The sequence below is a fragment of the Chelonoidis abingdonii genome, chromosome 26 (genome assembly GCF_003597395.2).
Source record: "Chelonoidis abingdonii isolate Lonesome George chromosome 26, CheloAbing_2.0, whole genome shotgun sequence".
Taxonomy (NCBI): domain Eukaryota; kingdom Metazoa; phylum Chordata; order Testudines; family Testudinidae; genus Chelonoidis; species Chelonoidis abingdonii.
In genome coordinates, this window is record NC_133794.1 from 4,558,215 (window position 1) to 4,568,977 (window position 10,763).

General features: G+C 54.4%; 1 protein-coding gene across 1 annotated transcript; it reads left to right on the forward strand.

Moving 5' to 3' along the window:
- Positions 1-2,999: 2,999 nt before the first annotated feature.
- On the forward strand, positions 3,000-10,763 carry YJU2B (YJU2 splicing factor homolog B). The gene is made up of 10 exons (XM_032780346.1): positions 3,000-3,065; positions 4,079-4,121; positions 4,470-4,523; positions 5,150-5,232; positions 5,736-5,791; positions 6,952-7,012; positions 7,866-8,008; positions 8,101-8,273; positions 8,824-8,962; positions 9,569-10,763. Exons 2-10 carry the CDS (start codon positions 4,119-4,121, stop codon positions 9,997-9,999), a joined length of 1,143 nt encoding a protein of 380 aa, XP_032636237.1. The 5' UTR covers positions 3,000-3,065; positions 4,079-4,118; the 3' UTR covers positions 10,000-10,763.

The following is a 10,763-nucleotide window of genomic DNA, read 5'->3' on the forward strand; positions in this document are numbered from 1 at the left end:
GTTAAGCTAACCTAAATCCCCATGTGGTCGGTACTGGGTTGATGGAAGAATTCCGTCATAGTGTCGTCATAGCTACTGCCTCTTGGGGAGGTGGATTACCTATGGCAAAGGGACAACCCCTCCTGTTGGTGTAGGTGGTGTCTGCATTGATACAGTGCTCCTACAGCGTTGTAAGTATAGACAAGCCCTCAGATGAGATGGTCAAAGTGGCCCCTTCTGGCCTTTACAGTCTATGAGTTCGTATAACTCCTGGAGTGCTCTCTTGGTTCAAAGCACTGTTTATTAAGCTTCCCATCATCCCGCTGGTTTACAGTTGTGGAAACGGAGGCACAGAGCCACGACCTTCCATGCTACTCTCTGCCCCGCAGCTCCACTGAGGGCAATCCTTAAAGCAGAGCTCGTAGGAGGTGACTGGCCCATTTGCCTTCAGCCAATTACACAGCATTGGGTTGCATTTTGTGCTTTGCAATGACAGTGTATGACAAATGTAGGCTAAGTCATAGGTGTGGATTAGAGAGCCTAACTATAGGCGAGAAAACGTGCCCTGTTTAAAGGCAATCAGCACTTAAACCTCAGTTTTTCCCAAATTGTCTTAGAGCTTCAGCAAGTGCATAAACAAGGGATCCATGCTAAGCACCCCGGCCTTCCTTGAGTTGCTCTCGGTGTTCTGCCTCTCTGTCTGTCCCAACTGGGGCCGTGGTTCCAGACAAGAGGAAGAGGGGTCCAATGGTGAGGTCACTCCCCAGCTCCACTGTAGCCTCACTGTGTGGCCTTGTGCAAGTCACTTAGGCCCACATTTTAAAATATATTTAGGTGCCTAAAGGTACATTTACACCTGGGAACTTTTCAACATCCCACTTTGGTGCCTATCTGCCTCCTTAGACATACATTTAAAAATCTCATTCTAAACCCAGATCCACAAAAATATTTAGACTTCTGTTAGTTTGGAGACTTGATACATTCATGGATCTGGGGCTCAGTGTCTCTGTACCTCCCAGCTACAAAGTGGAGTTGACGCTTCCCTACCTCCTCGGGAGGTTGTGAGGATAAATATGACAAAGATTATGAGGTGCTCCTCATGCATCACTAGGGAGCCAGGACTAGAATGTAGGAGTCCTGGCCCCCTATCACCTGCTCAGCAGTGGACCCCTTAGGCAGATGTTCAATACAGAGTTTTCTGAAATGGAACAATTCTGGCTGAACTCGCTCTCTTTTAATGAGGAATAGTAATAGAACCGTTCCACTTTCCTCCCTTCATCTCAAAGTGCTTTACAAAGGCTGGGGAAGTCTTGTGATCCTTGATTTACAAGTGGGAGAGAGAGGGGAAGGGACTTGTCCTAAAGGTCACCCACTAAGTCAGCCAAGCTGCCTGGGAACAAAAATCAAGGTGTGCTCCCGCTCAGTTCCCCACGCCACGCCAGCCACCCTCGCCTGCCAGAGCTGGGGCTAGAACCCAGGAGTCCTGATACCCAGCTTCACCCAGGCACTTGCAGCCTGACATGCAGCCTCTTCCTATTACTTGGAAAGATACCCTGCCCGCAAGCCTGATTGTACACAGATCTAACCCTCTTGCAGTGAAAATATTCTGCCTCGCACTCTGCTGCTGATTCCCATTAATCTTAGGTTTGCCATGTTTCTTTTATAAACGTGGCCAGCCACTGAGTCATAACCCTAAATCCCTTCCCTGCACGTCTGTCCCATTTCAAATGGCCTTTCGGCTGTTTCGCTGCCCCGAGTGGGGTTATGTTAGTGTCCCTGCATCTGCATTTTCCCTTCCCACTGTCTTAGTCACTTACAAATGGCCTTATTTGTCATAATCTTGCTTTGTTCCTCAGCAACTGCTATGAGGAGAGGCAGTGTGGTCCAGGGGCTAGAGCGGGTTTAGGATCAATACTCCTGGGTTCCATTGCCATCTCTACCATGATGCACTAGGTCAGCTCAGGCAAGACACCGTATTCTTTGTATGTCAGCAGTACCTAAAAACTCCAATCAACTTCGGGTTCAGGTCCATTGTGCCAGTCTCTTGTCCTGCTCTCTGCCTGTTTTCCCCCTTGATAATGGTATATAATACCTGCCTACTGTGTGTGTGGGGGGGGGAGCATGCCTCATCCCCTGTGTTAAGAATTATCTAATGAATATGTACCTGTATTGTTACCCTCGGTTTACCTGATGAGGAAACTGAGGCCTAGAAAGGGGGTGTGATGTGCCCACAATTATGGACTGATTCATTGGAGGAGTCAGGGATAGAACTCAGGAGTCCTGCTACCTAGCTACTAGCTGCGGCCACTGGACTCCACTCTCAGCCCAGATCTGGTGTCCAAACCCAGGATTCCTCTAGCCCTTAGATCTCACCAATGGGAAAAGAAACCAGGCATCCTGCCTCTCAACCAGCAGTTTAGCCATGTGCTAAAGCTGGGAAGCAAGCCCAAGACTCCCAAGTCCCAACATGCAGAGGGAGCCCTGGCAAAGGCTCAGGCACTTGAGAGGCTATTTCCCCACCCCTACGATTGTGCAAATCGCCCCTTTTGATCCCAAAGCAGGTTTCAATGCTTCTGTCTGCTGAGAAGGGCTAGGAGTTTATTTCCCAATCCTGCAGGGCAGGGGGCATAAACGTGAAGTATTCACTGCCTCCCTCTCCCCCTTGGACCCATTCCCCCAACCCTAAAACCTGGTTCTTGTCTCCTATGTGGGGGTTGCAGACAGGGCAGCGGACTTTTGCATTGTTTAGGGTTGCCAACCCTCCAGGATTGTCCTGCAGTCTCCAAGAATTAAAGATTAATCTTTAATTAAAGGTTATGTCATGGGATGCAATTTTCAGGAATTCCGCCAACCAAAGTTGGCAACCCTAGGCCTTGTTATGTAGCAGAAGGGAGGGAGTCTCCTCCCCCGGGACGGGGTTGCTGGGGCTTGCGGGCTCTCTCCCGCCCCACGCGGCACCCAGCCCAGCCAGAGCCCGCCACGTGGGTACTGCAGCAGCTGGGGGGCGGGGCCAAGGACGAGGGAGGGGCCGAGCTAAGGCGGCTGTTGATGACAGCGAGGAAGAGGAGGAGGCAGGGGCGGAAAAGGTTAGTGCTCGCCCTTGCGTTGGGGGTGGGAGAGCTCAGGCCCCCCCCCCGCCCAGATATTGGAGGGGGGGGGGATTTGCTGTCTGTCCCCTCCCCTTTATCCCCACACACTGTCCCCATACACTGGGGGGACCTCTCTGCCCCCCTATATTGGGGGGCTCCCTCTGCCCCCCAGGCCCGCACACGCCCTGGGGAGGGGCCCCTCTCTGTGTGTCCCCCCGTTATCTGGTGTGTGCGGGTTGAAGGGTCCCTTGAGTGGTCCCCAACTCCCCAGTGCCCCTTATTGCCCCCCCCCCCACTGTGTAAGCAGAAGGGGAAGTCACAGCCCCCGCCCCAACACACACACTGGTGTTGATTACTGGTGGGGGGGCGGTGTTTCTGGTGATGCTAACCCCACCCTTGGGCTTGTGTTCCCGAGAGCTTCCTGGCGCTGCCTCGTTTAGGGCCCTTTGCCTCTGCTTGTGGGGGGGAGACAGGGGGGCTGCAGCAGCACCCCTTCTCCCTGCCCCATCATAGCTCTGTCTGGTAGCCTCTGAGGCTAGCGTGCTGCTTGGGGACATGCTCAGCCCGCAGATGGGGCCTGTTTACACTACTAAGCCAAAACTTGTTCTGAGTATGTTGGGGGCAGGGGGGCAGTGGGGTCAACCGGCCTATAACCAGTCTGTCCCCCCCCACTCCCCCCAGGACGATAGGAACTGGGAGCTGAGCCAGCCAGCAGGAGAGGCTTGCGGTCACCCTTATGAGATCAGTTTAACAGGCAGCGAAAGAGCTAGAGAAGCAGTGTGGCTGAGTGGACTGGGACTTAGGACGGATGCCCCTAGTCTTCTGAATGATCTTGGGCAAGTCCTTTCCTGCTGCATGCCTCAGTTTCCCCATCTGTAATAAGGGGATAATGATACTGGCTTTCTTTTTTAAAGTACATTGAGATCTATGGATGAAAAGTGCTTTATAAAAGCAAGTTGTTGTTATTTCTAGCCCTGGAAATGACCCTTTCTCCTTATCTTTTCCTATAGATTGTGTGTTCCAGGTGCTTGGAGCTAGAGACTTTTCACAATGGTGAGTGGAGCTGATCCCAATGTTGCCATCCTGGGATATTCAAAAATCACAAGTCAGGCCTCAAAAAGTCATGAGATTGTTTTTAAAATCGTGAGGTTTCATGAGTTCCTTTTCTTAGCCTTCTGTGCTGTTCCGGTCACTCAGCCCAAGTTTCTAAACTTTTCGCCATGACTTTCAGGGGCAGGAAACTACCTTTTTTGTTTTTAATGAAAGCTGAGATTCTCATGAAATCGCTGAGATAGATGGATAAAAAGGATTGAATCTCACCCGAGATAAGTAATCGGCTGCTTGAGTCTTGCATCCTGACGTAGGAGTTTGATTATTATGTTTTTGCTTGTTTCCTTCTAGGGTGAAAGAAAAGGCGTGAATAAGTATTACCCTCCTGACTTCGATCCAGCAAAGGTAAGAGAAGGGATTGGACAGCAAGGCCTGGTTATAGACACATCAGCTGATGCTTGGTATCTGGGTTTGCTTTTGCCAGCTTGAACGCTGCATTTACCAGTCAGACTCATGGACAAAGTTCTGAGCCTGCTGCTGTAGCTGGGAATGAAACCAATAACGGGGAATTAAGCAAGTCAGGCCTCACTTTGTCCCCTTTTCTGTGAAAAAGCAACAGGAGGGCAGCAGATTAAATTCAAAGGGAACAGATTTTAAGTGGATAAAGGGTAACTTACTTTATAAGGAACTGTGGAACTCCCTGCTACAGGATTTTAGTATATTTCAAAGCAGGATTAGGTGTGATATTGGTAAGAACAAAGTCCACCATGGCTAACATCACAAGGGCTGTAGGTCCTCATTCTTCCTTGTATGAGCTGACTTCCAGCTGGGGAGTCAGGATGAAATTTCCTCCATGGGATATTATGGTGGGTTACACCCCCCCCTCTGAACCAACCAGCATTGCCGGCTGCCATGGATGGGATACTGGGCTGGAGGGACTGTTGGTCTGATCCGGTGCTCCAGTTCTAGGAACCAAACTGATGTTGGCCTGTTATGGGTTAACGGCTGCCTTTCTATTCTTTCCGGCACAGCATGTCTCCCTTAATAAATACCGGCACAGCCACCCACTGCGAGAGAGAGCCCGCAAGCTCTCCCAGGGCATCCTTATCATCAGGTAAGAGCTTGTGCTCCTTTACCATCCCTCAGGACCCCTGAATGCACCTCGAGGGAACCCGGGGGTTGCTGCCTTGTAGGTAGAATGGGGGATTGGGAAGCCAGGACTCCTGGGTTCTATTCCCAGCTCTGGATTAAGAGTGGGGTCTAGGGGCGTCAGGGGCCAGGACTCCTGGGTTCTATTCTCACAGCTACTCTGAGTGGTGCTTTAGGGAGGACATTGGGGTTAGCCCCCAGCTGAGGTCAGTGCAGTTGCCTCCCCTAGAAGTAATGGGCACAAGCTGTCTGTGTTGGGGATGCTTGACTGCCGGTGGTTAAAGGAGCCAGGTCCCCTCTGTTCCCCGCATTCAGCCTGAGGCAGAATTCAGGTTGTTTGTGGACTCTTGACTCAGCTGCTGCTATCTGCGCTTCGCCCCTTTGATCCAGCTCAGCGGTTGTTGGCCGGGGAGGGCGTGGGGTTCTAGCACCAGGGTGACCGGCACCGTCTTGGCTGCTCTCTCCTAGGTTTGAGATGCCCTACAACATCTGGTGCGATGGCTGCAAGAATCACATTGGAATGGGTAAGCTTCTGCTCTCCCAGGGATCTGCCCAGCGCTCACCTAGCACCCTGGGTGTGCCCAGCCCGACTGGAGCTCTGGCCTCCATCCTCCGGATGCTCGGCACACAGGGCCATGGCCAGGCAGTTGTGCTCCTGGCAGTGGTGGGGGCTGAGCCATTGTAGGATTGAGAAGGTGGAGAGGGGATGTCCCAGGGTGTGTGTGGGGGAGGTGCCTTGGGGGTTGGCTCCTTGACTTCAGGGGAGGGACCAAACCCAGCTTTAATTTACTCTCTCTGATGGTTGGTATTGTGCTGTCCTCTCTGGTGCCTCTGGGCCTTGGCTGAATAACCCACCGCTCCCCCCCCACCCCTCCCATCCTCCACGGAGATAGGGCCCATGTCCCGTGCACTACCTGGGGCTTTGGCTCGGCCAGCAGCAGTTGTGGGGAAGGCGGTCTGGTGGGTAGGGCACAGGACTCAGACTTGAGAGACCGTGGTGCAGTTCCCAGCTCAGACACAGGCTTCCTGTCAGACCTTGGGCAGGTCACTTAATCTACCCAACGGCTCGTTTCCCATCTGTGAAATGGGGTTGATGATACGTCCCCCTGTCTCAGGGTGCTGAAAGGATGGAATCTGTGATGAGGCAGGAAGGCGAGACTGGGGAGAGAAGGTTTGTCGTACAAGAGAACAGCCACTTGTTGCAAGTTAGTACTGTCTAGTGATCAGAACGGGGGGCTAGGAGGAGAGGATGCCTGGGTCCTGTTCCCAGTTCTGAGTGGGTCCAAGCAAGGGACTGAGGTCCAGGACTCTTCAGGATTCTGGTCCCAGCTCTGGGAGGGGAGAGTGATAGTGATTACAGCAGGGGCGGGTCAGGACTCCTGGGTTCTCTTGCCAGCTGTGGGAGGACACTGGGGGGCGGGTTTGGGAGCCAGGACTCCTGAGTTCTCTTGCCAGCTCATACCTCAACTCGCTGTGTGACCTGGACTTGTCCAAAAGTGTGTAGTCTTGCTGCTGACAATGTGGAGCGTCTGTGAACCCTGGGATTGAGAGCCAGGACTCCTGGGTCCTATTCCCAGCATAGCTTGAGGGCCCAGGTAGACATGGCATCCTTGCCAGTGCTGGAGGGAAATGCGGGATGTGGGTGGAGTTGGCGCTTCAGGCTCTTCAGCTGTGTCTGTCGCAGGTGTCCGGTACAACGCAGAGAAGAAGAAAGTTGGGAATTACTACACTACCCCCATCTACAGGTGGGTGCGGGAAGCGCATGCTCCTCCCTGTCTCACCTCCCAGGCACTGAACCTGGGCAGAGCGGTGAGCTGAGTCTGGGGGGGCCACTGGGCCACATCGCAGAATCCCACCATTGTCACTGGCCCCAAACGGCCTCCCCCAGCAAAGCAGTCAGGGTTAGAATGGGCCCCAGAGCCTCTACCTGCTTCTTGCCCAGAAGGGGAGGGAACAGCCCCCTGCTGCTGAGCTGAGCTGGATTTAAAGCAACATCCTCTGGGCTGTGTGTGCTGCCCCCTGAGCCACCTGTTCCGCTAGGGATGCGCCTTTGGTTAGAGCACAGGGCTGGGAGCCAGGACTCCTGGGATCTCTTCCCAGCTCTGGGAGGGGGGTGGGGTCTAGTGGTTAGAGTGGGGGAGACGATTCCCAGCTTTGCCATTCAACTGGATTAGTCCTTGCTCTCTCCCCCATCCCAATCTCGATTTCCCACCCTACACACACACCCCTACCGGGTGGATAATACTGAGAGGTGAAGTAAGTGTCTGTGGAGCATGTGGCTGGGATGAGCTGGCTCCACAAGTGCATGGCATATTGTGGTAGAGGCAGAAGCTTCCCCCCCTCCCAGCCTCCCCATGGCTAAAGGGAAGGTGAATAAAACTAGCAGCTCCTGGGATTTCTTATGCCCCGTGCGGCCACAGTGGCTCAGACGGGTCTGGCTAGCACAGTGTCCTGTCTCTGGTGGGATCACGTGCCAGAGACTTCAGGAGCCAGCGTAAAATCCCTCTAGCAGGGGACAGGTGCAAAGGCCGGAGAGCTGGAGTCTGGCTGGGGCTTCAAGGAGGTGGCCAGGAGATAAACCTCCAGCTGTGACCCCAGGTTTCGGATGAAGTGCCACCTGTGTGTCAATTACATCGAGATGCAGACAGACCCGGCCAACTGTGACTACGTCATTGTGAGCGGGGCCCAGCGCAAGGAGGAACGCTGGGACATGCAGGACAATGAGCAGATCCTGACCACAGGTGAGCCCAGGGAGGAGCAGGCCCTGCTCCTTTCAGCAGCTGGGCGGACAGACCCCACCGGTGAGTCCGTGTGTCTGTCCCTCTGCATCCAGAACACGAGGAGAAGAAGAAGCTGGAGACAGATGCCATGTACCGGCTCGAGCATGGCACCGTGGACCAGAGCAAGCTGCAGAGAGCCATCCCCACCTTGTCCAACATCCAGGAGGCCCAGAGTGCCTGGAAGGACGACTTTGCCATCAACAGCATGCTGCGCAGGAAGTTCAGGGTGAGCAGGGACTGGGAGCCGTGTGATTGCGCATTGCTCCTAGCTGGGACCCTCCTGGCCCTTTGGGAGGCAGCGTGACCTCATGGATGGAGCACAGGACTGGGACTTGGGAGACCTGAGCTCTGCTGGGTGATCTTGGACAGGTCCCTTCCCCTCCCCATTCCTCAGTTTCCTCATCTGTAAAATGGGGATAATGATATTGGCCTCCTTTATAGAGTGCTTGACGATCTGTGGCTGGAAGGTGCTAGAGAGGAGAGCCGGGTGGTGGTGCTGGGCTGGAGGAAGGACTTGCTAAGACTGCCCTTTGCACTAGACATTGTGGCAGTTCAGTGATGTCTCTGTGATTCTCTGTCCTGGACAGTCCTTGCAGCATCAGTCTCATGGCTACTAGATCAGGGGCCAAGTCTAACCCTGGCGTAAGCAGGCACAGCTCTGCTGAAGCCAGTGGGATTTACCCCCTGTTCTTAAACCAGGGCTGAGCTTCAGTGGCTTACTTTAGATGCTGCTGGCTGGGCACTTTCTCTCACCATCCTGTCCCTCCCCTGTGAAGGAGGAGAAGAAGATTCTCCAGGAGGAAGAGGAGAAGGACCTGGCTTTGCAGACCAAGGCCAACCTGAGCATCCCTCTGGTGCAGGAGACGGAGGAGGACCGGCGCCTGGCAGTCCTGCTCAAGTACCACAGCCTGGACTGTACGTGCAGCCGGCTGGGGCTGGGGCTGGGGCTGGGGCTGTGGGTGGGGGCTGCCTCGGGTCTTCTGGGGGGCCCTGTGCACAGAGGGATTCAGGACCCTGTCTTGGCCTGAGGAATGTGGGGAGCGTAGGGTTACGGTCACCACTGATACTGTCAGTTGGATGTGATTTACATTGGGGATGAACAAATCGGGGGAGCCAGGACTCCTGTGTTCTAGTCCTGGCTTTGGAGGAGTAGGGTCTAGTGGTTAGAGCAGGAGGAGAGGGAGCCAGGACTCCTGGGTTCCAGTCCTAGCGTTGGGGGAGGGAGTGGGAGCCCAGGACTCCTGGGTTCTATTCCTGGTGTTGGGGGAGGGAGTGGGAGCCTGGACTTCTGGGTTCTAGCCCTGGCTTTGCCGCTTACTGATGCGTGATTTGGGAGTGGGCTCTGAGGGGAGCGGCATTCAGGTCTGGGGGTCTCTGAGCCCCGTAGATCAGTGTGTGCTATTCAGCACAGGAGCATCATGTTGGTCCCAGGGCAGGAGCCCTGAGCCAACACTCCCAATGACATTGAAGCCTTCAGGTGCCCTCTGGATGCCCGTCACTACCCTCTCCCTCTCCCTCCAGCTTATGAGGACAAACAGAAGCTGAAGCGAACAGAGATCTCTGGCCGCTCCTGGTTCCCCCCTGCTCAGGCTCCAGCTGGCAAAGCCACCGACACGCTTAAGAAGCTGGGGCTCGCCGGGAAAGCCGTGCCCCCGAAGGCGCTCACTGGCGGCTCACACATCGCAATCAGCCGCTTGGGCATTGTGCGACGCAAATCCAGGGAGGGGCCCAAGAGCCTGCGCAGCGCGGGAGAGAGCATGAAACACGGGGCACAAACTGGCGGGCAGAGCCGCGACAGCGCAGCCTGTGGGACGCCCCAGCAGAGCTCCCCTGTGGCCGACAGCGATATCCTCCCCGCAGAGGGCACTGCCAGCACCTCCTGTTCCACCAGCCTCAGCTCCTCTCTCGTGGCAGACTATTCGAACTCCAGCTCTGATTCTGAAGTGGACTGACACACACCCCGGTTAGAGCTGGACTTAGGGGGCCGCATTATTTCAATGACTCTAAGCCATAGACCCAGCAAGAACTCTGGCTCCTCCAAGCCACAGCAGGGATCCTGCCTTCTCCACAGAGCTCCCAGCCAGTCAGACCTTCAGACACCCTGTATCAGTGCTGTCGATACCCTTCCTGGTGTAACTCTGGAAAGGCAGAGCCGGTACCCTGTGTATATGAGATTCCTCCCCCCAGGATCGCAGGCAACCTCCTCTAGTGGGGATTCACATCTGCCCCTCTGATATTTTATACAGTGCCCCTTACCCTTGTGTCCCGCCCCTCGTCCCCTGTATCTGCTCCATTAGTCCTCTGTACATAGTAAAGGAAAGGACAGACTAAAATAAGCCTCCATTAAACGCTGGCCCCAACTGATTAACCATGTGGTTCGCTGACAGCACACACACGGGCTGGTTGTGATGAACCTTCGAATCTCTCCTGCTTCATAGCAACAAGCCTTAAGAACGGCAGGAGAGGAAACCAGGTAGCTGGGACTTTGCAGGAAAGGGAGTAGCTGCAACGGAAACGCTCGCAAGCTGCTGCTATCTTAAGCCTGCTAAATGCAGGGCTGCCAAGGGGCTTGTCTGCAGGTAACATCTTCAGACATGGGAGAACTTATGTCCCGTTTTCAGAAATAAACCAGACCTGAGGGTCTACGTCATGTACAGATCGTGTGTTGCCAGGACGGCCACTTCTCTCCTGAAATCATTAAAACTTTAGAACTCGC

Bases quoted from the DNA above. Each gene is read 5' to 3' on its own strand.
- YJU2B (XM_032780346.1), top strand. The intron at 7,013-7,865 runs GTGGGTGCGGGA...CTGTGACCCCAG, and splicing joins TACACTACCCCCATCTACAG to GTTTCGGATGAAGTGCCACC. The intron at 8,274-8,823 runs GTGAGCAGGGAC...TCCCCTGTGAAG, and splicing joins TGCTGCGCAGGAAGTTCAGG to GAGGAGAAGAAGATTCTCCA.